Genomic DNA, 27,091 nt, shown 5'->3' on the forward strand with positions numbered 1-27,091 from the left:
GCAAGTCTGCGGGGTGGGGGCGGGGGCGTGTGGGACAGCGGGGGGGGGGGGGCTGGGCAGCCATCTTTGTGCGGGGCAGCTCCCACGTGCTGTGGCGTCCGCGGCCATCCTTGTGCGGGGCAGCGCTTCCGCCGGCGTCCGGGCCGGAATCTGCAGTGGTCTGCTAGGTGATGGAGCGGCGGGCCGGCTGTTGGCTTGCTCCATGGATGCTATTGCTGCTCCTGTTCTCGGTGCAGGGCCGCCAGAAGGAGTCAGGTGGGCTCCGGGCAGGGCCGAGCCTGCCGCTGCGGCTCGGGGTGCACCCTGATCCCGAGGCGCTTGCTAGGGCCCTGGCGCGCGGAGGATGCTGTGTGGCTGCAGCGCGAGTTGGGCGGCCGGCAGTGGGCGGGGGCGAGCAGAAGTGTCTGGGCCTCTGCTTCTAGCCCTGGACCCCCATCTTCCGGAGATGGGGCTGGTAGGGAGAGAGGGACGTCCTGTTTTTCGGAGAAGACTGTTCTACGCTTCCCTAGAATACCTTATGAGCGGGAAACTCCTAGCTGACTAGCTGTTTTGACAGAACTGATGAGGGAGGGTTATGTCCAAGACTCTGCATTGGTTCTCTCGATGGGGCTCAATTTGATTAGGTGAGAATCCGTGTCGAAATCCACTGCATCCATAGCCGTTTAAGGCCGAACATTAAGCTTTTGACTTTTCCAATTTCTTAGATACCTGATGGCCCAGGTAGAGGAGCAGACTTGACTCAAGCCCCGACAAGTTACACAAAGAATCCTTCTTGGCATTTCGTTTCCACTACTGGGAAAGGAAGGGGATTTCTGCAAGTGTTGGTCTTCTGTTGCTTCTGCCTGCTGTGTACAAATACGAATGCCAAGGGTATTTTGTTAATTCTCATTTCCTTCACTTTTTGAAGGCTCAAAATGGAAAGTATTTATTGACCAAATTAACAGGGCTTTGGAGAATTATGAACCATGTTCAAGTCGAAACTGCAGCTGTTATCGCGGGTGAGTTCCTTGATGTGTCCCTGAGAGCTGGATTCTTGTCCTAGGGACCTTTCCCAAAGTCCCTTGAGAGATCTTGATGGCAGTTACCAGTGATGTAAGCATGTCTTGAGAGCAGGAGTACCTTAGGTGGCTCATAGACGGTATGAAAATGTGAAGGGAGAGGCACAGTATTCGCCACATGGTTTCTACTCCCTATGGGATTTAGCAGATGCACTTTTTTTTTGTTTTGTTTTGTTTTGTTTTGTTTTCGAGACAGGGTTTCTCTGTGGCTTTGGAGTCTGTCCTGGAACTAGCTCTTGTAGACCAGGCTGGTCTCGAACTCACAGAGATCTGCCTTCCTCTGCCTCCCGAGTGCTGGGATTAAAGGCATGCGTGCGCCACCAACGCCTGGAGCAGATGCACTTTTCTGTTTCTCCCATGGACATGGCCAGAGCCTATGTCTTCTGTTGTCTGTGGTTCTGGCCGTCTGCAAGTGCATGTTGAAGGAATGAGCATCTAATCAGTATTTCCTCTTGGTTTTTATCTTTAAGGTGTGCACATTTGGGCTGGGTCTAGTATGGTAGAAAGATAAGTACATTGGAAGCAGGCCGGAGTTCTAACTCACGTCTCCCACGGACTACCCCATATGGCCCACCATGTAACTCCTCTGAAAGTTCATCAGATAAACAGGAGTCATAGTTCTTCATCTTCTTATCTGATTACTCAAAAATTCGCCCAATGCGAATGATACTTACTGAAACTTACTTTGTACCAAACTTGAAAAGAGATATAAAGTAATGTATTTCCTGGTTACTGCAGCCTATACTGGGGAGCATGAACCTTACCTTTAATATATAGAAAAATAGGACCATCTGCAAACTGAGGACATGGGTGTGGCATGAGTAGTAAGGAGGAGTACAGGTCATCTAAGGAAGGGACAAGTCTGATGGAGGGAGGAAGAAGAAACAAGCTTGTTCTTCCTGTGGCTTTGCTGTGTTTGACATTTTGCTTTTGTGGTGCTGGAGATCAGACCCAGGGCCTTGCCCATGCTAAGCAAGCACTCTCCAATTGAACTACATCCACAGCATGTTTGAGTGTGAGTGTGTGTGTGTGTGTGTGTGTGTGTGTGTGTGAGAGAGAGAGAGAGAGAGAGAGAGAAAGAGAGAGAGAGAGAGAGAGAGAGAGAGTGTGTGTGTGTGTGTGTGTGTGTGTGTATGCTTAGGTACGTTTCTTTCAGGTGTCACTCTGCCTTAGTCTGTTAAGTCTGCATCTTTCACTGAACCTGGCAGCCAGCAAGCCTCTCTACCCTCCACGGGGCTAGGGTTACTGCTGTTTATGTACTCTGGTGCTGGGGATGTGAATTTAGGTCCTTCTGCAAGCCCTCTTACCTACTGAGCCATCTTCCCCAGGTTCTGAGTTTGATTTTATAGAAGAGTTGCTCATTCCTATCCACTACCTTCCCCCTGCTTAGTGGGTTCTCTAAACACGTTTAGTATATTCTCTGAAGAAAATGCACTTGGAATAATAGATGGAATGGCACCAATCTCTTGGCCTGCTTTCCACGATGATCTCCATTCTTTCACAGCGTCATAGAAGAGGACCTCACTCCTTTCCGAGGTGGTATTTCCAGGAAGATGATGGCCGAGGTGGTCAGACGGAAGCTAGGAACCCACTACCAGATCATTAAGAAGAGATTATTCCGGGAAGATGACTGCATGTTTCCTTCCAGGTAAGAGGAAGATGTATCTTCTAACGATGCTACATATAGGCTGACTTGATAGTATTTCCTAGATGCCAGCCAACTTACAGGATTAACAAGTGAATCTTTCCTTATATTTCAGGAAGTGTACATAATTTCACCTTGCCTGGGATTTTTTTTTTTTCTGTTTTTTTTTTTTTTTTTTTTTTTTTTTTTTTTTTTTTTTTTGCAATTACCAGCTATTTTGTGCTTTGGCTCTGTCCTCTTTTATTTATTTATTTATTTATTTTTTGACCTGGTTCCGTAAGCTATGAGGAACAGACTAATGAAACCTGGTAGGGTAATGTGGGCTACAGGAGGAAGTGAAGTAGAGAGATTTAACCAGTATATGTTTTTAGCCAAGTATTACTATGCAGGTATGTGGCTGCTATGTAAGTACGTGGCTCCATAGTAATAACTCATTGTATGGATTGCTTCATTTAGTCTTCTATCTCTGAATATTTAAATTATTCCTTACAACACCCCTACAAAATTTGACTAACACGAGCATTGCTATAATGAACATTCTTAGGCAAATTCCTTTGAGCACACTGGTCATGGGCATGTGTGTTTGTAGGCTAAATTCCCAGAATAGCTAGGCTAAGTAATGAATTTATTTATTTTGGTTTTTCTAGACAGGGTTTCTCTGTATTGATTTGGATCCTATCCTGGAACTTGCTCTGTAGACCAGGCTGACCTGGAACCCAGGGATCCTCCTGCCTCTGCTTCCCAAGTGCTGGGATTAAAGGCCTGTGCCACCACCCAGCTGTTTTCCATGCTTTTTAAAGATATTTTAATTAACTAATTTACTAATTTATTTGATACAATGTTTCATTATGTTGCTCTGGTTGGCCTGGAATTTGCTACATAGATCAGGCTGGCCTTGAACTCAGAGTTCCACCTGTTTCTGCCTTCATGGTACTAGAATACTATGTGCCACCATGTCTGGCTCACACACTCTTAAGTAAAACCTCTGTGTATTAGGCTTTTAGAATCTTTGCCAATCAGATTGTTAAATGTTGTGTAGTTTCATTGATACTTCCTTACTACTAATACAGTTAAATATATTTATGAACCATTGATTTTATTTGGTGGTTATCTCCTTGCATGTAATATTTATAAATAATATTTAATAATTATAATTGTAGTAATAAAGAAATACTGTTTTTAAATATAACAAGTAAATAATATTTATTTGGTAGTTATCTCCTTGTATGTAAAACTGTTTTATTAGCCTGGCATGGTGGCTGAAATCTTGGGTCTTGGGAGGCAGAGGAAGGAAGATTGCCAAAAGTTTGAGGCCAGATGGTCTACATGGTAAGTTCCAGGCCAGCCATGTTACCAGAAAGTTCTGATCATTCTGTCAGCTGCTAGCTAGATCTGTCAGATCCTAGAGGTTAGGACCTCAAATGATAGGGCAGAAACAAGCCTATCATTTTCCTGTTCTTTCAGAAAAATAAATTCTCTGAGGTGTCTCAGAGAGTCTAGTTAGAAAGTCTTGTGGTAGTCTTCATGATTGTTTCAATGTCATTTCTGTCTGGCAATACTTATTTTGATAACGATCTGTATTTAGGTTGAGGGTATGAAAGGTTTTCCTTCATCAAGACCTAATCCTGGTAGAAAAATGGTATCTGTGGTAGTTTGAATGTAATTGGCCTCCATAATCTCATAGGGAGTGGCACTATTAGGAGGTGTGGCTTTGTTGGCGTGGGTATGGCCTTGCTGGAGGATGTGTGTCACTGTGGGGGCAGGCTTTGAGGTTTCCTATGCTTAGGATACCGCCCAGTGAGTCAGTCAACTTCCTGTTGCTTTCTAGTCGAGATGTAGCCAGCACCATATCTGCCTGCCTGCTGCCACTCTCCCTGTCATGATGATAAAGGACTGAACCTCTGAAACTGTAAGCCAGCCACCCCAATTAAATGTTTTCTTTATAAGAGTTGCCATGGTCATGGTGTCTTCACAGCAATAGAAACCCTAACTAAGACAGTATCTTAGGTAACTTTCTGCTGCTGTAACAAAACTTGCGAGAAAGTTTTACCTTGGTGCATGGTTTCAGAACTTTCAGTCTGCGGTCAGTTGGCTCTCTTGCTTTTGGGTCTGTGGTTATGTTATGCTTACCCTCTGTCAGTTGGAAACATGAGGAGACAGGGAAGGGAGAGAGAGAGAGAGAATACAACAGCTCACAATCTCCTTGGAGGGCATGCCCTCTGTGATCCAAAACAACCCTATCTCTTCACTGTTTACCGTCACCTCTCAGGCAAAGATGAGGCCCAGACTGTCCAGATCCAAACTATAGCAGTGTGTTTGTGTGGGAAGGAAGGCCAAGGAACAGAACTAGAAAATAAGGTCTTTCAGTTTCTGTATTAAAATTTACATTTTTTTCTACTAATTAAACTATTCCATGTTTTGGAAAGAAAGACCCAGTAACGGTTAGAGAATGATATGAGTAGAAAAGATATTCTTTTCAAAGGTAGGATTATGGGAGCAAAAGTAGGATTATGGTAGCTAAGAGTGGTAAACTGCCCCTTGGAAAAAGTAGCATAGTCCCTGTAGAAGCATTGTTTCCAGGGGACTGTGCAGTGGACTGATGTTCTAGGCACTGGCTTGTTTCACTTTAACCTTAGGGTCCTTCCTTATCTTATAGCCTGCAGGCATTGCTCTGATGATTTTGTGTTTTTGTCTGGTTGACAGGTGTAGTGGTGTCGAACACTTTATTTTGGAAGTGATTCGGCGCCTCCCAGACATGGAAATGGTAATCAATGTACGAGATTATCCTCAGGTTCCTAAGTGGATGGAGCCTACCATCCCTGTCTTTTCCTTCAGTAAGGTAAGCACAGGAAGAGCCATATGGGGGTAGGGGGTGATCCTCTTAGATAAGCAAAAGATCTCCTTTGGCAGCCTGATGGCTTTATTTGAGGATGAGGCTGGAAGTTCAGGAATGACTTTGTTCTGGTTTAATTCACAATCACTGAGCCATAAGATTGATGAAATAGAATTGAAGACCCACACGTAATGAAAGATTGCCTAAGTCTAATGTCTAGGGCTAGGTAGAAGGGTGCCTTAGGAGTCTATAGCATTCAGACGGGAGTCCAGGAAACTGCATAGACTTAGTTAGGGCGTGCTGTCACTTGAGAAATATTTCTTGCATTCCTATAATGTATACAGTAGCCATAGTGCTGAGTGCCATCTGCCCTATCTATGTCTGAATCCCGTTATGTAACCGTCGTAGCTGAAATCAAACATTGAAGATGCTGGGTAGCTCCACATGGTTTGTGCCTAAACAGCATTGTACAGATAGGCCTAGGGTAACCAAGAAGGTAAGTGAGGAGGAGATTGGGTTCTGTTAGGGAGGATGAAGTAATTGGGTAACGCCTATGGACTTGGACAGTTTGGGACAGAAGAAGCTTGTCTGTACTTGGGTTCATGCAGATGCCGTTTCATTCTGAGCTAGGGTGGGGAGGCTGAAAGACAGTGGACTTAGGATGACCCATAATCTTTGGGAAAGGGAAAAGGTGCTCTGGTTTGGTTTCTTCAAAGCAGTATTCTTTTTTGTTTTTTTCCAGACAGGGTTTCTCTGTGCAACAGCTCTAGCTGTCCTGGAACTTGCTCTGTAGACCAGGCTGGCCTCGATCTCACAGAGATCCACCTGCCTCTGCCTCTCAAGTGCTGGGATTAAAGGTGTGCACCACCACTGCCCAGCCAAAGCAGTATTCTTAATTTTTTCTTCCTTTTCCCCCCCCTTTCTTTCTTGTTTTTGTGTGGGGATAGTTGCACATGGATGTATGTATATGCACTCTGAGGCCACAGGTCTACCATCGGTATCATTCCTCAGGAGCCATCTATCTATCTTGTTTTTGAGTCAGGATCTCTCATTGGCCTGGAGATTATTGATTAGGCTATCTGGCAGAGAAGTAAGCCCCAGGGGTCTACTGTGTGCCACTAGCCCAGCTTTTTGTGGCTTTGGGGACTGGAACTCAAGACAAACACTTTATCTTCTAAGCCATCTCTCAGCTGCCCCATTTTTTTCTTTATCACAGAGTACTTTCTCTCTAGACCTATTTCCTGTGTTGTAAGTGGTTTTTGCTGATTTCTCAAAAGTGTCTGGTCCCAATATGACTGTCACTACTGCCTTTGTTTTCATCGTCACTTCCCTCCTATTTTCACAGTCACTGACTGAAGTGTCCAGAGGGGGAATTGTAGTCAGTCAGCTTTGGTTAACTGTGAGGTTTCTATTGAATAGCCGCTTTGTTGGAGATGCTTGATGAGTCACATGGTATTTTCTAAGTGTTTGAGAGGAGTCAGACAGCACCGTACACATGGAGTTGCAATGAAGAAACTTAGATTGGAGGCTTTGTAAGTGGCCATGTAACAGAGGTGACCATGAGGAGGGAACAGGTGGTTTAAAACTTTTACCAAAAAATTTGTGAGCCAGAGTCAGCACTAAGGAGGAGGAAATGGAAGGACCACTGCATTTGAGGCCAACCTGATCTATGGAGTAAGTTCTAGGCCAGCCAGAGTTATACATCAAGGTCCTTTCTCAAAACAACAGTAGCAGCAGCACCAACAGACAACCCTCCCACCAAGATGTGTGTGATTAGACTGCCTGCATTCTCCTGTTTTGCCCTGGTCCTCCTGATCAATGAACAGCCAGGGATTTATGGAACAGCCACCATGAGCTCAATGGGGACACCCACAATGTTAAGTGACACTAGATCATGCTTATTAAATAGCCATCAGACACTGTACATTTAAACTGTTGTGAGTGATTTTGTGTTGAAAATAAACCCGCAGGTAGAGTTAGGGATATCATTCCCCCCACTACCAGGAGATTGAGGCATACATTGGAGCACTCACGGTATTGAAGAGGAAGAGTCAGAATTCAGACTACTGTGATCAGCGCTATTTCCTGATTCTTACTCTCAAAATACCCCTGGGAAATAACTCAGAACTGGAAAAGCCGGGAAACACCAGGATGTAACAGCAGTTGAGCTTTGACTGAACTGATAATTCATAAGTAGGAGTATTATCTCTCCTCCCTAAAAAAAAAACCCTCCAGAATTTTCAGGAACTGAAACACTTGACCTTTAATATGATTATAAATTCTGGGATTCAAAGGGTCTACTTTTTTTTTTTTTTTTTTTTTTTTTTTTGCCACGGGGTTTCAAAAAAAAAAAAAACAACTCTGTAGCCATGGGTGTCTCTTAGAACTCACCAAGTGCTGGGATTAAAGGTGTGCACCATCCCAACCCAGCAGATCTGTTACTTTTTTTTTTTTTTTTTTTTTTTTTTAGTTCAAATTAGAAAAAGCTTGCTTCACATGTCAATCCCTTCTTCCTCTTCCTCCCCTCCCCCAACTCCCCACTGTTACTTTTTTTTGTTGTTATTTTTTTTCTAGACATAGTTTCTCTGTGTAACTTTGGCGTCTGTCCTGGAACTTGCTTTGTAGACCAGGCTGGCCTTGAACTCACAGAGATCTGCCTGCCTTTCTTTGCCTCCTGAGTGCTGGGATTAAAGGTATGCACCACCCCAATCAAGTGGATGTGTTACTTTTTACCCCTGGTAATTCTTGCCTAAATGTCTGCAGTCTAGGCATAAGAGGTGATTTTTGTGTGTGTTGCTGGGTATTGTACTCTGAGCTTCATCTGTGATAGTAAGTGCTCTGTCATGGAGCTGTATTCCCAGACCTGGGACCTAGACCTTGCAGACCAATACAGTATTTCTCTAGCACCATGAAGGCTTTTGTCCCAGTTCTATATAATGAATGCAGCCAGTTGCTTCTCATTCTCTTTCAAGACTTACTCAGATTGCTTTTCTGTTTCTGTTAAAGACGTCAGAGTACCATGATATCATGTATCCTGCGTGGACATTTTGGGAAGGGGGCCCTGCCGTGTGGCCACTTTATCCTACGGGTCTTGGACGGTGGGACCTCTTCAGAGAAGATCTGCTAAGGTAGGTTCTTTGGAGCGGTTTCGTTTTTCCCTGTCTGTGAGTTTTGTTTTGTTTTGTTTTGTTTTGTTTTGTTTTGTTTTGAAGTAAGCTGCAGTAGATAGTTAAGAATGTAAGATCACTGCCTGAGCTGGGGAGATGGCTCAGTTGGTAAGAGTGCTAGCTGTGCAGTGAGGATGTGAGCCTGGATACGGAGCATCCATATAAAATTCAGGCACGGTTGTATATAGGGAGACAAGGAGATGTTCAAGTTGGACACCCTTTCCACATGACTTTAGGGCTTAGCCGGAATAGACATAGTTAGGATGTGCAATAGCAGATTATTGTATCTTCTTGTATTTCACCTTTATGATTGTTAATTTTGGATGTTTTACACTATTAAGTTTTAATCCTCTTTTAGACTAAAAGGGGAATTATAGGGAGACACTGTAGCCCCACCTCCTAGGAACCGCTACAGGTGTGCTTGGCTATGCCCGCGAGGGCATGGTCAGGGGAGGTTAAAGATGACTCGTGGGGAATTCTTAAGGAAAGGACAGACGTGGGAATGGTCTCTTTTCTGGGCTCCCTAGCCTGCTGCCTGAGGGTACTCTCTCCAGCTTGTGTTTATCTGAATAAAGACATCCATATACCAATAGTTGTATGCACCTGTAACCCCAGTGTTCTTGGGGTCAGAGACAGATGGATCCTGGGAGCTTACTGGCCAGCTAGCCTAGCAAAAATGGTGAGAGACCTGTCAGTGAAAGACCTGTCTCAAGGGACTAAAATAAAGACCAACATCTCATGTCTTCTTCTGGCTCCAATATATACTCACACTGGTGACTGCACATGCGTGCACACGCGTACACACATACTATTAAAGTCAGGAGAATGTTGCATAGCAAAAGCAGTTCTGTGTGTTTCTGTGTGTGAATAATAATCCGTGTTGGGCCTAAGGATAGAGCTCAGTTGGTAGAACAGTTGCCTAGCAGGTGTGAAGCCCAGGGTTTGACACCCAGCACTGCATAAACTGGTCCTGGTGGCTCATGCCTGTAATCTCAGCCCTGGGGAAGTGGAGGTAGAATCACAAGTTCAAGGCTAACCTCAACTATGTGGTGAGTTTGAGGACAGCCTGAAAATCCTAAGCCCCTGTCTCAAAATTTAAAAATCCCTGTCAAAAAGGTCAGAAGACTTCATCCTAAATTGTCAGCAGTGCCTCCAAGGGAAGGGCTCTAAGAGTCTTTAAGTTTTTTTAAGATCATTTTTTATTTCATTTGTTTGTGGTTTGCATATGTATCACATGCACACTAGGGGCTTCCTAGTTAGAAGAGGACATCAAATGCTCTGGAACTAAGAGCTGCCATGTGAGCACTGGGAACTAACCCAGGTTCTCTTTAAGAGCACCAAGTACTCTTGACCACTGAGCCATCTCTCCAGCACCATTTTCTCTAAAATGTTCATATTTTAAATATTCCCCAAGAGAGAATTAACTCCTTTTTTGAACACAGGATCTCACTCAGTATACCATCCTGGCCTGGAACTTGTTATGTAGTTCCCAGGCCAGCCTCAAACTCAAGCAATCCTCCTGTTTGACTCTCTCAAGTGCTGGGATTACAGGCATGAGCCACCATACTCCACTATGCATCATTATCATAAGAAGAGAAAGTAAATTAAGTGACTTTATTATAAAGGAGGGTAGATAATTTGTTGAAAGTCTCACTTGGTATTCCACGCTGTCCTTGAACATGCAGCTTAGGCTGGGCTCACACCCCTGATCCTCCTGGACACTGGGGTTTACCATCCCAAATACCAGCATTATAGATAGGTACTGCTGTGCCTGGCTTTTAAAAATTCCTTGGAATGTGCTTGATAATTCGTGCTAATGATGGGTTGTTGTGGACCCTTAGGAATATCAAGGACAACAAGTATATTCCAGATCCTTCCTGTTCATGACTGAGGCATGCCTTGGCCTACTGACTCCATCCCTCCAGACTTCTCAGGGTCCAGCCAGTTATACTTCCTAAACCAGCTATATTTTACATTCATGATGTATACAGTATTGGTGTTACTCCGATGATGCCCTGCACATACAGGCTTGCTAAGTAGCACAAACTCATCTTGAATTTGCCATTTTCCTCCTGAGTGCTGGGATTCCAGGCATGTGCCACCATCCCTGGCTTATTGGTGCTTACTGAAGGACCTTCTGGAAACAGTCTTTATAGGTCTTCTCTAGGATGGAAGGAAAGCAGTAATCTAATTCATCTTTTCCTCCAGAATCTGTTAGCTCTACAAGTGTGGCTGGAGATTCAAAGGGAACTGGTTAAAACAGAAGTGCTGTATAGATGTGGTCTGCCTTCTGTTACATCAAGCAAGCTTGCTCAGGTTTCGTAATACTGATATTTGGGCTGGGTAATTCTTTGTGGTAAGGAGATGTCCTGTTCCTTCTAGGATATTTAATATCTCTTGCCTCAGCCCACTAAATGCCAGTATCAGTTCCTCAGAAATATTTCCAGATATAGCCACATATCCCATGGGTAGGTAAGAGAACAGAACCAGTGTCAGTAAGGGCTACAGATGTGGCTTAGTGATACGACACTTGTCTAGTGTGTACTAGGTACTGACTTGAGTATCTAGCACTGTGAAAAGGGGAGAAAGACCCAGCCAATGAATAGAAAGCAGTTCATTTTGTTTTATTTATTTTTGAGACTTATAGCCTAGGTTGACCTCAAATTTCCCATGCAGTTGACAATGAAACTGAGCTATTCATCTTTCTGCTTTTATTTCCCAAGTGCTGGGCTTGCAGATGTGTGCCACCACTGTGGAAAGGAAATCATTTTTAAAATTGTTTCTTACATTTAAATTATATGTGTATGTGTGTTTCTGTGTGTGGGGCTATGCACACAAATGCAGTGCCCTCAGAAGCCAGAAGAGGGTGTTGGATCTCTGGAGCTGAAATTACAGACAGTTGTGAGTAGTGGGACGAGGGTACTGGAAACTGAACTCAGTACCCTGCAAGAGCAGTGTATACTCTTACCTGTTGAGCCATCTCTCCAGTCTTAAGGATGTCTTCACTGAGCCGGGCATTGGTGGCGCACTCCTTTAATCCCAGCACTCGGGAGGCAGAGGCAGGCGGATCTCTGTGAGTTCGAGGCCAGCCTAGTCTCTAGAGCGAGTGCCAGGATAGGCTCCAAAGCTACACAGAGAAACCCTGTCTCAAAAATGCAAAAAAAAAAAAAAAAAAAAAAAAAAAAACAACCATGTTTTCACTGGAGTCTTCCACAGTTGCTGTGGGCAGGGAGATTACAGTTGCTTTTGGAACGCTTTATGTTTTACCACAGAATCTAAAACAATGAATCTGTCATTCCCCACTAAATACAGAAGGACAAAACCCTCCAATCAGTGAATGGTGCTTATGCTTTGGCAGAGTGAGAAATGGTCTGGCCTTCGCCTAGAAAGTCAGGTAAAAGTTGTCACAAATGATTCCTGCAGTCCTAGCACTGAGGAAGCAGAGGCGGGGGCTCACTACAAGCTTTATCGATATCCTGAGCCAGGCCTGGAGAGATGGCTCAGTGGTTAAGAGCACTGACTTCTCTTCCAGAAGACCAGGGTTCAATACCCAGCACCTACACAGCAGCTCACAACTGTCTGTCACTCCACACAGACATGCGTTCAGGCAAATGCCAATGCACAAAAGGATAGATTCAGCAGTCAACTCCAGGCCAGCAAGGACTACGTAGTGAGAGCCTGTCTCAAAACAAAACAAAAAGAAAGTGCTAGCTGGCCCTGGTGACATAGACCTGGTGTAATCCCACCACTTACAAGGCTGAAGCAGGAAGATGGCAAGTTCAAGACCAGCCTGGGCTACTGTGCTACACAGGAAGTCCCAGCCTAGGATACACAGTGTGATCCTGTCTCCAAATGAAAGGAAAAGATAAGACTGGAGATGTTTCTCAGTTGGTAGACTGCTTCTCTAGCATGCAGAGAGACCTGGGTGTTTCTCAGCACTGCCGAAAACCAGGCACCGGTGGCACTCACCTGTGTCCCAGCACTTGGGAGACAGAGCAAGAGAGACAAGAGTGTAAGGCCAGCCTGGCCTACATGTGGCCCTTCTGTAAAAAGAAAGGAAAATAAAGGGCTAAAGGTTAGCTGAGGACAGAGGTTGGAGGGCCTTGGAAACACCAAGCGTTGCTCTCAGATGAGTGCAAACTTCTGAAGAAGCATGCCACTGTATATCTGAAGTCTACCTAGACCTCAAAAGTTAGCATCCTGTGTTTTTCTGTTTCTGTAGTACAACCCCACTGTCCCTCATCTACTCCAGTTCAGCCTTTCCCATCCACAGAGGAAGATGCTGCATAGACTAATGTATGTGTGTGTGGGGGGGGGGGGCTAGGGGGTGTTACTGCAAGGGCAGTTAAAAGTGATATGAAGTAAAAGTGCAGCAGGGAAGGTTGGTCATGACAACGCCCACTAATTCCTGAATTTCAGGAACTTGCAACTTTATCTTTTTTAGAGCTTCATGAAGCCTTAAGAATCCCAGGTTCTGCCGGGCATTGGTGGCTCATGCCTTTAATCCCAGCATTCGGGAGGCAGAGCAGGCAGATCTCTGTGAGTTCGAGGCCAGCCTGGTCTCCAGATCGAGTGCCAGGATAGGCTCCAAAGCTACACAGACAAACCCTGTCTCGAAAAACAAAAACAAAAACAAAAAAAGAATTCCAGGATCCTTTCACATAGCAGAGTACATACATCAGGTGATCCTTGATTTAGTTCCAAAACATGAAGCTAGGAAGTGAATTCCCTTTCACTCGATTCCTTTGCATTTCTTGTCACGTGCTAATTTTATTTATAGCCTTCTACTCAGAGAGGAAACCCTCACTGTGCAAACTAAATGGTCCTATGCATGCCATTTGGACCCTGTACACTTTTGTTTAAGTTAATGTTGGTGGGTTCGTGAATTTGTAGCTATTCCTGGCAAGCCCCTTCAGAACATCGGTTTCACTCATGGCTTGTTTTGGTAGACTTAAACAGGTTTATTTAAAGGTACAAAGTTCTGAACTAATCTTCAGAAATGGTTAAAACAAATAGTCTAGGGAAAAGCCCCAAAACTAATCAGAAATCTGTATTTTCAGGTCAGCAGCACAATGGCCATGGGAAAAGAAAAATTCTACAGCATATTTCCGAGGATCAAGGTGATTGTATTTTCTGATCTGTAATAGCGATGTTCTTCCGAGCAGTGGGCCAAACCATGCAATCTTGAGGGTATAATGTATCCTGTTGCTCAAAGGAAAAGCGAAGGTAACTAAGAAATGAGTGTGGAATGGTGTCCATGGCACAGTGGCACACATCTGTAATCCTGCACTCACCAGGCAGAGGCAGGACTGCTACAAGCCCCAGGCCTGTCTCATCTTTAGTACTGGGTTCTAGACCCACCTGGTCCACAGGTGAAGTTCCAGGCCATCCTGATTCTCATAGTGGTTTCCATGAAGTCCTAATCTGATAGCGGGTTCCAGGCCACCTGGGCCTGTATGGTGAGACCAGTCTCAAAACAGCCACTGTCACCACCACCAACAAAATGTGCACTGGCAGGATCTTAGAACTATAGAAGAATTCAGTTGTGCCTGTTAGTTTTTGTCAACTTGATCCAAACTAGAGGCACCTGGGAGGAGGGAATTTCAATAAAGGAAACGCCTCCTTCAGATTGGTGTATAGGCAAGCTTGTGGGGACATTTTCTTTTTCTTTTTTTTAAGATTTTATTTATTTATTATGTATACAGTCTTCTGCCTGCATGCCAGCAGAGGGCACCAGATCTCATTCAAGGTGGTTGTGAGCCATCATGTGGTTGCTGGGAATTGAACTCAGGACCTCTGGAAGATCAGTCATGCTCTTAACCGCTGAGCCATCTCTCCAGCTCCGGACATTTTCTTGATTGGTGGTGATTGATGTGGGAGTGCCTGTCCCATGGTGCCATGCCTCACCTGGTTATGTGGTCCTGGAAAGTATAAGAAAAGTAGTGACCCTAGCTGGAAACAAGCCAGGAAGTGGCTTTCCATGGTGGTTCCTGCTTTTGCAAGGTTTCTTCCCCTGATTCCCTCAAAGATCAACCATGATCAGATATGTAAGCCGATCAGACCCTTTCCGCCCCAAGTTGCTTTTGCTCATTGGTGTTATTACCGCAATAGAAAGCAAACTAGGACATCAACTCTTTGGAAATCGTTCACAGTTAAACTAGAATTCAAAGAAGTCAGTCCCCGGACTGACTCAGTGGATATTTGTAGAGGGCCATCTGTGGGGCAGAGTGGGTAATCCTCCTCTTGTGTTTCCTAGTTTCCTAGCAGTAGCTCATCACTGTGCCTCAGTTTGTCATGGCTACCTCAGCAGGGATCATCACTAGGGCTCCTGACTGCCTTGTCCTCAGACCACGTGGCTGCTAACCTGTGCTTAATGGCACGCACTGAGGCTGGGCAATGGAGAGGGAAGAAGATGGGTAGGAAGATGGAAACTCCTGGCTATGTTCTGCTGAGGACAGCACCTGACTGTATCTGTGGAATGGATAAATAGGCCATAAAAGGAGGAGAGTTTGTAGTTTTTAGGGTGGTGTGCTGTCAATCAGAGATCGTACCACCCATCCTTGACTCATCCCCTGGCTTGGACAGTGAACTTCAGAATACAACTGGGCCTACTACCCCTCACTTGCGGTTTTACAAATTAATTATCAGATTCTCACTTTTTTCTTTTTTTGAGGCAAGGTCTTGCTATATTACCTAGGCAGGCCTTCAACTTGAGACCTGCTTGCTTTCTAAGTAGTTAGGATTATGAGCATGTAATCACTGTGATCTTGTCTTTTTTTTGTTTGTGTATATTTTGAATCAGGCTCTCACTTTGTAGCTCTGACTGGCCTGGAGTTCTCTATATAGTTCAGACTGGCCTTGAACTAACAGAACACTGAGATTAAAGGTGTGTGCTACTATGCCCAGCTTGGTTTTAAATTTATATATTATGCTGGTTGTCAAATTTAAATACATATTCTTGGTTGACAACCAAAAATAGCTATCATGAGGCACAACAAAGACCATGTAGCTATTTTGGTGAGTGGTGATTATGTAGCCACACAGCTGTGAAAGCAATGATGATAGGTATTGGATGAACTTTCCAAAAAGGAAAAGCATTCCCTGAAATGTAGCTGTAGTGACCAGAGAGCAGCATCATTGCCTTAGGGTTACTATTGCTGTAATGAAACACCATGACCAAAAGAAATTCGGGGAGGAAAGGGTTTGTTTCAATCACAGTTTCATATAATGGCTCATCACCAAAAGCCGTGAGGGTGAAAACTGGCATAGGATAGGAACCTGGAGGCAGGAGCTAAAGTAGAGACCACAGAGGGGTGCTGCTTACTGGCTTACTCAGTCTTCTTTCTTGTGGAACCCAGGACCACCAGCCCAGGGATGGCACCACCCACAATGGGCTGGGCCCTTCCCCATTGATCACTAATTAAGAAAATGCTTTACAGCCAGATCTTATGGAGGCATTTTCTCAATTGAGGCTCCCTCCTCTCTGATGACTCTAGCTTTCGACAAGTTGAGATAAAACTAGTCAGTACAATCATATTCTTAGAGGCCAGATGTGGTGGCACATACTTAAAATCCCAGTGCCTGAGAGATTACCAATGAGGATCAGGAGTTCAAGGCCACATCTGGCTATACAGTGAGTTGGAGGGTAGCCTGGGCTACATGAGATCCTGTTTCAAAACAGTAAAACTAGATGTAAGTAAAGAAAGGCTCACTACTTCCCTCTTTGATGGGTAAAGTGGGGGTATAGCCTGAACCACCAAAATGCTGCACTACCCAAGATACCCTTCCTTTACTGTACCAGACCCAGTGAACTATCTCATCTGTGCCAACAGCCACCACAGTGGCCAGTACTACTCATCTTTTAGGGATTGGGAATGTTACATTGTAGGCCACATAGATAAATGTTCTGTATTTTCTCTGTAGGACAAGCCCAGAAAGAGATCCTCTCATTCTTCTGTCTCGGAAAAATCCCAAGCTCGTTGATGCAGAGTACACCAAAAACCAGGCCTGGAAATCTATGAAAGTAATCAGCCACCATCTGAATAGAACCATGGCAGTGACGACTCTAAGAACATTGCCAGCTGGGTAGAATTTGAGATTAGGTTTCCTGAGTGGTGAGACGAAGGTGGAGCAAGTACTGTGCATCTGTATTAGCATATATGTAAATTGCTGTTTTCCAGATTTTTCTCACGCTACTATGCTGAGTGTTTCAGTGACTCTGAATGAAGAGTTGAGAGTTTGTGAGCTTCTCCTGAGAGGCCACATAGGAAATGTGGGTCTTCCCAGGTCATTACTGCCTGTCCTACTGTAGCAGGGTGAAAGTAGCAGCAGCTCTCACAGCATGGCTATTTCCCAGTTGTTATTTGAGTTTCATGCTTTTCCTTTTTTTTTTTTTTTTTTTTTTTTTTCTGTTTGTTTTTGCTTTTGAAGCAGGGGGGCACTACTTAGCTCTGGCTGTTCTGAAACTCACTGTAGACCAGGCTGGCCTTGAACTCATAGAGATCCACTTGCCTCTCTCTGTCTCTCAAATGCTGGGATTGAAGTTGTATGCCACTACACCTGCATTTCATGTAATTTTTTACATATCAAAAACATATTTCTTTCCCTTTTCCCCCCAGTCACTTGAAAATGTGGAAATATCTAGGAATGACTTCTATACCACCACATGGTGGGTTGGATTTGGTCTATGGGCTATAGTTCAGCAATCCCTGGTTTAAATGAATGCCTCTCAGTGACTATAGAGTATAACCTGAGAGCTTATGACTGATTGATTGATTTTGAGACAGGGTCTTCAGTAGCCTAAGCTGGCCTTAAGTTTCAATGTAACTGAGGGTGATCTTGAGCTCCTGATCCTACTGCTTCCACCTTTTCTTCAACAGTAAAATCCTCCATTGGGATTACAGGCATGGCATGAGCTGGCAAGCCAGGCCAGAGATCTGGGCTTTTGTGAGAAATGCCATGCCACCTAGTGAAATGTTAACAGTAGCTTAATACTTATCTTTAAATAATAGGCCCAACAAGCTTGTTATAGAGCCTCATAGGTCTCTGTGAGTTACAACCATGAGCCCCATAAGCCAGCACTTGTGACCTTCTGTGTGTGTGTGGAGTTCACACAGAGTGAGGTGGGTGATACACCATGACCTCTCAGTTAAAAGGAAACTAGCCTGACTTCAGACTCTAAAACTAAACATACCCGAGTCAAACTATTGCTGCTATTAAGATTACATGACACTGAGCAAGTGCCTGCTTGAAATCTTGGGTTCCTCTGGGGTCCAGTGAAGATGATACTGCCTCCCGGGCATTTTGTTCATCATTTAGTTGCTTAAGTGAGGTTATGTTGGTGAAATGTTTTAACAGTGCGCCTGCCCACTGAGTGCTGTTACTAGGAGTGATGACTTCCTTTTCACCTGCAGGATACCTTGGGAAAGCCAGCTGCCAAGGATGTTCATCTAATAGATCACTGCAAATACAAGTAAGACTTCCAGTTACTTATGTCTGGATTGCTTTCCAAATACTTTGGAGACCTCCATCTGAAGTATCATGTTAATTTGGGTGGCTTGCACTGAGGCCTGCAGTGCACTGACCTGAGTCCTGTGAGGACTATGGGGAAGAATGAGACATGGTTCCTTAATCAATTACCATTAATTAAAGTGGCAGGATCACCTCTCTGCACAGCACTTCTCCCAATGGTTAGATTACATATTTGTCACAGTAATAAATGTTATAATCAGGAGCTTCAGATACAGCTTGGTATTGGAGCATGTGCTTGCTCAGCATAATAAAGGCTCTAGTTCATCCCCATCATTGTAACAAACAGACAAGCATCATAATGAAATTCCCGTATTAAGAATGAGCTAAAATGGGGGCTGGAGAGATGGCTCGGGGGTTAAGAGCAATGTCAGTTCTCCCAGAGGTCCTGAATTCAATTCCCAGCAACCACATGGTGGCTCCCAACCATTTGTAATGTAGTTTGTGCCCTCTTCTGGACTGCAGGGATACATGCAGGCAGAACACTGTATACATAACAAATAAATAAATAAATCTTAAAAAAAAAAAAAAAGAATGAGCTAAACATAGCGGGGTGTTGGGGCGCATGCCTTTAATCCCAGCACTTGGGAGGCAGAGGCAGGCGGATCTCTGTGAGTTCGAGGCCAGCCTGGTCTACAGAGAGAGTTCCAGGACAACCTCTGAAGCAATACAGAGAAACCCCTGTCTCGAAAAACCAAAACCAAAAAAAAAAAAAAAAAAAAGAATGAGCTAAATAGGTTAACTGAGGCTTGGGGGAGGGTTGGGATGGGACTTGGGAGTAAGGACAATGGTTATACCCGGTGGAAGCTGTAGGGTAGGTGCTCCTGTTAGAGACAGCTACATATATGAGAAATGCTGAGAAGAAAACGGCCTTTTCTTAGAGAGCTTTTTCGGGGGAGCATCTCTTTGAGGATTGATTAGTTTAGACTTGTCTTCCTGTACTTTGGAAGAAGAGGGTGGTATCTAGGAAAAGGGCCTGTCTTTGACCTGATGGACTGCATGAGGGGAAACAAAAAGATTTGGGAGCCTGACTTACTGTGTATATAAAACTCTGTATGTAGCTGGGGATGAACTTGAACTCCTGCTCCTCCTGTCTCTACCTCTCAAAATGCTGGGATTATAGGTGTGTTCCACCATGCCCACTGTGGGGTTTTTTACTCTTTTCAAAATATATTTTTGCATATATTTATTGTGTGTGGGTACATGTATGCCATTGTATTCATGTGGGGGTCATACTACAACTCAGTAGGGTCGGTTCTCTCCTTCCCCCTCCAGGCTTTAGAAATTCAATGTAGGACCTCAGGCTTGGTGGCAAGCACATGCTAAGTCATCATTATAGCCCAGTTTTATTACTTTTAGTTTTTAATGTATGTCATTATTATTTCAAACATATTATATTCAGACAAAACAAAACAAAACTATTATTTCTTTCTGATCCTATCTGTTTTCTACCCAGCACATAGTTTTTGGTCCCAGATAACTGTTTCTGGAGAAATTATTTCTTTTGTTTACCTGACATTCCTGGAACAACAACCTGCAGCTCCTACTGAGGAAAAGCAAGGAATTATGGAAACTCCACAGATACATACTGATGTGTTTTTGAAGACTGAGAATAGGGCATGGTGGCTCAATACCTACAGTCTCAGCACTTGGGAGGATGAGGCAGGAGGATTTCTATGAGTCTAAGGCCAGCCCAAGGTAAAGTGTGAGATCATGTTATAGTTAGGGTTTCTATTACTGTAATAAAATACCATGACCAAAAACCATTTGGAGAGAATGGCTTTATTTCAATTTCTAGCCTGTAGTCCATCATCCAGGGAATTCAGGGCAGAAACTCAAGGCAGAAACCTGGAGCCAGGTACTGAAGCAGAGGCCATGGAGGAGTGCTGCTTTATTGGCTTGTTCCCCCAGGCCTGCTTCCTTGTATGACGCAGGACAACCAGCCCAGGGGTGGCATCACCCCCAGTAAGCTGGGCTTTCCCATGTCAATCATTAATCAAGGAAATGCCCCTACAGACTTGCCTATAGGTAAACTGATAGAGGAATTTTCTGAATAGAGACCTTCCTAAGTGACCCTAGTTGGTGTCAGGTTGACAACCAACTGGATGTACTCTTTCTCAAAAATAAATAAGTAAGTAAGTAAGTAAATATAGGAAAAATGACAAAAGGAGGGAAATCAAAAGCAGAGGCAGGAGTGAGGGAATGGGGCGGGGGAGCAGTGGGGGTAGGGCAGGGGGTTCCCATTTATGGCAGCATCTGTAGAAAATGAAGTGTGCTTTCTTCTCTTTTTCAGGTATCTGTTTAATTTTCGAGGTGTAGCTGCAAGTTTCCGTTTCAAGCATCTCTTCCTGTGTGGTTCGCTGGTCTTCCATGTTGGTGATGAGTGGGTGGAATTCTTCTACCCACAGTTAAAGCCATGGGTTCACTACATCCCAGTCAAAACAGACCTCTCCAATGTCCAGTAAGCTCTTAGTCCCAACTTACAGTGTCATATGACCATGCTCTCCGAAGTGCAGCTACGCCAGGTGTTTTCTCAGATGATTTCATTTTCAGTGGGAACTTTTCCCCTGTACACATGTGTACTGGCATGTGTTATAATTGGGATTGAATTTGAAGCACTTTAATTTACAGTGCTGTTTCTAACACAATGTTAGATGAAGGAAAGGCTTTGACCTTTCAGCAACTGCAGATAGATTTGGCCTTGTTATATTGTTATTTAGTGAAGCCCTGGCAGAGTCTTTCATGGTGGGAGGAGACAAAAAGAGGTGTGGATGTGGAGAAGGGCCAGAACTGTGAACCAGTTCCCTCCTGGCTGGAACGAGGTAGAAATTAAAGGTAGGTGTGTGTGTGTGTGTGTGTGTGTGTGTGTGTGTGTGTGTGTGTGTGTGTGTGTGTGTGTGTGTTGGGGGGGAGAAACACTTGTGAAAGAGCATATGCACTTGTCACTGCACGTATGTGGTGGTCAGAGCACATCTTCCAGGAGTCTGACCTTGCCCTCCGCCTGGCTGAGGCAGGGTCTCCTGTTTCTACAGCTGTGCTGCGCCCTCCAAGTTTGCTGGCCTTCGGGCTTCCTGGTGATTTTCCTATGCCTGTCTCCTACTAAGACAACAGAAGATTGCCACCACATCCTGCTTTTCACATGAGTTTCCAGGGGAGACTTGGCTTGTCACGCTGTTGCTGCCACCTCCTGAGCCATTTTTTTGGCCCCAGAAATTATTTTTCATACTTGGTTTATTATTATTGTTGTACATTTTTGTTTTTTCAAAAGTATATCTCAAATTTATGTACTAGAACATAGTATAATTGATGATAGTGACAGGTGACAATCTGACTTTAACCTGTAGTTTTTTCCATCTTTTGTCTTTTTTGAGATACGGTTTTATGTAACTTAGGCTGTTTTCAAACTTGTTATATAGTTGAGGTGGCCTTGAGCTCCTGATCCTCTTGCTTCTACAGAACTCCTATGTGCTGGGATCATCAGTCCCACTGCTCCTGGTTTTGTATATAGAGTCTTTTTCTTTGCTATTATCTTTATTTCTTTAGTTACCCTAATATCTTTGCTTTAAAGAAATTATCTGCAACCTACATATCTACAGATTTATCTATTTATCTGTTGTCTTTTTTTACTTGGTTTTAATGAATGTGATCTATATTTTAAAAGCTGGTGTGTGTGTGTGTGTGTGTGTGTGTGTGTGTTGTGTGTGTGTGTGTGTGTGTGTGTGTATGAAGGCCATGCTGTGTATGGCACACATGTGTTTGTGTGTGTATGAAGGCCAGAGGTCAACCTTAGATGTTGTTCTTCAGGGGCCATACATTTTGTTCTCTTTGAGACAGAATCTCCTGCTGGAACCTTGTGCTTGCTTATTAGAATTGGCTGGCTGGCCAGCAAGCACCAGGGATCCATTGGTCAATACTTTGCTAGCATGGGAATTAAAAGCACAACCCGTCATGCCTGGCTTCTTATGTGGGTATCAGTGTCAAACACGGGTCCCTGTGCTTGCATGGCAAATACATTAGCAGCTGAACATCTCCCCAGCTTCTACAGTGTCATGGTTCTTGTCATTTTAGGGAACTGTTGCAGTTTGTAAAAGCAAATGATGATATTGCTCAGGAAATTGCTAAAAGGTAAGCTCTATTCATTTGTCCTTTCTTGCCTCATCTGTAGTAAAGTTTTCTAAATAGAGTTACATGATAATGTCCACACCTCAGCTTCATACAAAAGTACTCCAGAGTTAAAGCTATGCTGAAGGCAGATACACACATCCACAAATGCTCCATGTTTTATACAAACAGATTTCAGTCTTTTGAAGATTTATTTTTAAATTGTATGTATATTTGTGTCTGTTTATGGGTATATGCATGTCAGTGCTGGTGCCCAGGAGATCAGAGGCATAGGACCCCCTAGTGTTGGACATGAGCTGGCCCTTTGCAAGAGCAGTACACTTAACTACTGAACCCTCTCTCCAGGCCCTAGATTTCAGTCTTTGAAGAACTCAGACAAATGTTTTTAGCTGGACATGGTGACTCACACCTATAATTCCAGCAATGGAGAGACTGAGTCAAGAGATCGTTTTGAGTTCCAGGACAGTCTGGGCTATGAAGTGAATTCTAGGCCAGCCTGAAGGAAGGAGTAAGAAGTCTCAAAACTCCAAACCACACCAAGACAAAACAACAACAAACAAGTGTTTAAAATGAATATTGGCTGGTAATGATGCTTGGGGTTTTTTTGGTTTGTTTGATTGTGGTTTTTTGTTTGTTTGGTTGGTTGGTTGGTTGTTTTTGAGACAGGTTTTCTCTGTGTAACAGTCCTGACCGTCCTAGAACTCACTTTGTAGACCAAGATGGCCTAGAACTCATTGAGTATCTCCCAAGTGCTGTGATTAAAGGCTTGCACCATCACCACCCGGCAATAATGCTTGTTTTGAGAATCAAATGTTAAGTGCTCTTGCTAAATACATGCTTATGGATATGACAGTTACAGGGTTGGTTGTGAGGTGCTGGTGAGTTAAATCAAATAAAATACTCAGAACGAGGCTTGTGATAAAGTAGCCTAACTATATGTGGACTTATTATTAAAGCCTGTAATATACTCTTGTTAATCTTATCTCTAGGGGAAGCCAGTTCATCATAAACCATTTGCACATGAATGACATCACCTGTTACTGGGAGAGCCTCTTGACTGAATACTCCAAATTCCTGTCCTATAATGTAACAAGAAGGAAAGATTATGATCAGATCATTCCCAGACTTTGGAAAACTGAACTGTAGTCATCATCAGAGGACTGGAATCCTGGCAGTGGATCTGAGATGCTCTGTGGTGAAATACCATGAGTGTGACACCTATGCTTTGAACACCTTTGCCAAGCCTAGTATTCAGTTTTCCTTATCATGTTGTATCTGGGAGGACTCTTGAGAAAGACCTAAAAATGTATGTGATGAACAGCTATTTGAATGTTTGAAATCATGAAATAAGGATTTGGAACTACATCCTATCTTTCATTTTCTTATGATCAATCACAGCTTGTGCCTCAGGTCATCTACATGTATCATCACTGTGAAATTGACTGGGTCCATGTGAAGATGCCCTTTGTCCTATTATTTGGAGCAGATCATCATCCATCATTTGGTACAATTCATATCTGCAACTCTGAAGTTATTCTAGGCTTGATGTCTATTACTTAATTTTAGTGTAGAAATCCTGTGGGGTTTGTGAAAGTACTGCAATGGTCATGTCCTGAAGAGTCTAAGGAAGCAGTGGCTGTGCCATGCAGTGCTGTTGGTGTTCTCTTTTGTAGAAGGATAAATTCTTTGGCACTCAGGAGGTTCCTATAATGCCTCAATTGCCTGAGTTATTTTCGCAGTTGGATTTCAAGTGCCTGTTTTGTGCCTTCATGCCTGAGAAATTCGTTAATACATTAGAAAGCAGTCTTGAGAGAGAGAGAGAGAGAGAGAGAGAGAGAGAGAGAGAGAGATGTCCCTGTAATACTAGCACTTCTTCTGAAGTAGAAACAGAAGGATGAGTTCATGACCACCCTCAGCTACAAGAGTTCAAGGATAGCCTTGAACTACTGGCTACATGAAGTCCTGTCTCATAAACTTTAACTCACCTTTTGCACACCTCTGATTTTGCCTTCTTAAATTAGTAGCAGCAGGACCATCTCAATTTGCAGAGACTGTGATGTTCATGTGAACACATCATGAAGTAGTAATTTAGAGAGCATTTAGCTTTCATATTTTTCTCCCATATGAAGTATTTTAGTGTAAATCATTATTGGAGTACTTATTCCCCTTCTGAAAAAGATATATGGACAGTTCACTGCAAGTTACAGCTCCAGCAACACCTCTCTGAACCTCATTCTTAGCTGTTAGGGACTGTTTAACAATCTGCTCGTGCGTGTATCATGTGCTATCACATTGCGTTGTAGTTACTTGGCTGTTTCCCTTGTTCTGTAAGCGTATTGATGATGAGAATGATGTTTCACTGCTCTTGATGTTTTTGTTATCCAGCACAGTGCCTCACACAGAATAGTTAACTGAAGAACTGTTGGGATGGATGAGTCGGGGGTGAATGGATATACTCACTTGGCTTAACTAAATTCTATTTTTAAATTGCTCAGTTACTGCCTGCAGAGAGGATGAGAGATGCATTGTAAGAAATGGATCAATACAGAACCTCACTTTCCCTTTCGAGTAGTAGCAAGGGGTATCTTTGTTTTAAAAACAACAAAAGTTACTCAGATTTTGTACTTATCTGTGTACCTCAGTGTAGACAATATGAGAATGACATGTAATTGTATGTAAAGTGTATGCTTTTGAAAATAGTTTGTATGCTCACACTTTTGAAGGTTTTGTTATCACTCATACCAGCTCAGTCCAAAAGATACCATTTGCTTCTTGAAAAGTTCATTCTGTCTACTGTGGCAATGGTTACTATTGTTTTCAATATAAACAGATATATGTTTTCTAAGAGTTGTACTTGGTGAACATGGCAAGGGAATGTCCTGATCCAAGAGAAAACTGACAAGGAAAAAAGCTACTGGGTTTGATGAGCAGTATTCAGCCACACAGGCTGAGGTACAAGTGATGGTTCCAAGTAGTGATGAGTGAAATCCTTTACTAGTGGTCATTCTGTTTGCAAGCCCAGGTTCTGAGGATGAAAGAGCCATATGTGTTAGTGTGTTTTGATTACTGCCCACGACAACCTTGTTGACAGTATTGCTTTGAGATCCTTCAGAATGATCAGAGATCAGGGATGCAGAGTGCTTCCTGGAGTACAAGAAAGTAAGCATTGGTAGCTTGGGAAGTATGGGAAGCTGACTGAGTAAGAAGAGAGTTGGGTAGAGATGTGATAGAGAAGGGTGAGCCAAGGTCCTAGGTAGCAAAGGCAACTTTACAAATGAATCTTTGGGTCTGTGATATAGCTAAGTGGTAGAGAGCTTGTCTGTCACAGGTTCAATTCCCACCTAAAAGAACAAAATCAGTTTGTAGAGTTAGTGAAATCTGTCTGTTATCATTTATGTCTACAGGGTACAGGACGGGGGGAGGGGGGGGTGTTTGAGTTATTTGTAAATGATTTTGTCCTCTGCCTTGTCCCCATCCAAGTGTACCCTGATTCCAGAATTACTCTAGCTCAAGTTCTGAGAATCAATCCCAAGACCTCGAGAATGTCAGACAAATGTGAGCACCCAGCTTTTCCTACAGGTAAGCTAGACAGTCAGCACATCCATTTGTTGGTCTTTCTAGCCTTGGGACCTTAATCCCAGTGCCCACCCCTGGGGGAAAAAAAATGGACCAAGCAGAGACAAGCTAGAGCTAGGAATTGGAGTCTGAATTCTTCATTCAACAGATAATCACTTGAGGCAGATACAGGACTGTCACAGCTACACAGAGAAACCCTGTTTTGGGGGAGAAAGATAATAACAGCTACTTTGTTTTAAATGCTGATTGGTGATCCAGAAGTGCAGCTTCAGTCCTTGAGAGAGATTAGCAAATAGGAAATTACAACAATGCATTAAGTGCTGATGGGGTTTCATTTAAAGTGCCTTTCTGGACTGTAGAGATGTCCCACAATTAACTCCCAAAATATTATGTCATATATCCTTATTAAAGTTCACAAGGTACACAATGGAAGTGACTGTAGAGCACCACTGAGCTGTATATCCAGTATGGTATTTTAAAATAACTAGAAAAGAAGAAAGTAGGTGAAGGGGTTTGCAGAGGATATGTGGTAATTGCCAAGGGTTAAACAAACCAACTGGGAATATTTTACCTTGATGAACCTATTTTGGTTTTGCTTTGGTGTTTTACTTCAAAAAGGGGGGGGGGCGGGGAGACTGAAGAGATGGCTCAGCGGTTAAGAGCATTGGCTATGGCTCTTCCAGAGGTCCTGAGTTCCAATTCCCAGCAACCACATGGTGGCTCACAGCCATCTATAGTGCGACCTGATGCCCTCCTCTGTCAGGCAGGTGTATGTGCAGATAGAGCAACATCTACATTAAAAAAAAAAAAAAAAAAAAAGTGTGTGTGTGCAAGAGTCCAGAATTGGGTGTATGGTGCTCTGGAGCTGGAGTACAGATGTTTGTGATATGCCTGGTATGTGCTGGGAATCATGCTGTGGTCTTGTGAAGCCCGGGTTGGCCGGCCTCATATATGACTCAATCGGGTCTTGAATCGTCCTTGGCTTCCTAAAGGTTGAAATTGCAGCGCCGCTTCATCCCGTGAGAGGGCATTCCAATGAAAACTAGACTTCGGAGCACATGTTAGCAGAAAATAACAGGAAATATCAGTACCAGATATTAAACGATAAAAGTTCCAGATGTTATGCCTTCTCGCATATTCTCGCAGTAAGCGTACGAATACT

General features: G+C 43.5%; 1 protein-coding gene across 3 annotated transcripts; it reads left to right on the plus strand.

Annotated features, from left to right (window-relative positions):
- Nucleotides 1–116: 116 nt before the first annotated feature.
- Poglut1 (protein O-glucosyltransferase 1) lies at nucleotides 117–25,198 on the plus strand. Of its 3 annotated transcripts, none has more exons than XM_027412685.2 (11): nucleotides 117–255; nucleotides 705–998; nucleotides 2,563–2,706; nucleotides 5,407–5,542; nucleotides 8,543–8,664; nucleotides 13,764–13,823; nucleotides 16,627–16,726; nucleotides 18,117–18,175; nucleotides 20,525–20,692; nucleotides 22,300–22,356; nucleotides 23,343–25,198. In XM_027412685.2, the coding sequence occupies exons 3-11, from the start codon at nucleotides 2,612–2,614 to the stop codon at nucleotides 23,497–23,499; spliced, it is 954 nt and encodes a 317-aa protein (XP_027268486.1). In that variant the 5' UTR covers nucleotides 117–255; nucleotides 705–998; nucleotides 2,563–2,611; the 3' UTR covers nucleotides 23,500–25,198. The 3 variants fall into 3 exon arrangements, with proteins under 3 accessions (XP_027268486.1, XP_027268485.1, XP_027268487.1); XM_027412684.1 differs by having other exon boundaries at nucleotides 171–255; nucleotides 908–998; XM_027412686.2 differs by lacking the exon at nucleotides 117–255 and adding an exon at nucleotides 399–623.
- Nucleotides 25,199–27,091: the final 1,893 nt, after the last annotated feature.

The sequence above is a fragment of the Cricetulus griseus genome, chromosome 4, assembly GCF_003668045.3.
Source record: "Cricetulus griseus strain 17A/GY chromosome 4, alternate assembly CriGri-PICRH-1.0, whole genome shotgun sequence".
Taxonomy (NCBI): domain Eukaryota; kingdom Metazoa; phylum Chordata; class Mammalia; order Rodentia; family Cricetidae; genus Cricetulus; species Cricetulus griseus.

Coding starts and splice junctions, on each gene's coding strand:
- Poglut1 (XM_027412684.1), top strand. CDS start 171: ATGGAGCGGCGGGCCGGCTGTTGGCTTGCTCCATGGATGCTATTGCTG. Junction 256..907: donor GGGCCGCCAGAAGGAGTCAG/GTGGGCTCCGGG, acceptor CACTTTTTGAAG/GCTCAAAATGGAAAGTATTT. Junction 16,727..18,116: donor AGGCCTGGAAATCTATGAAA/GTAATCAGCCAC, acceptor TTTCACCTGCAG/GATACCTTGGGAAAGCCAGC.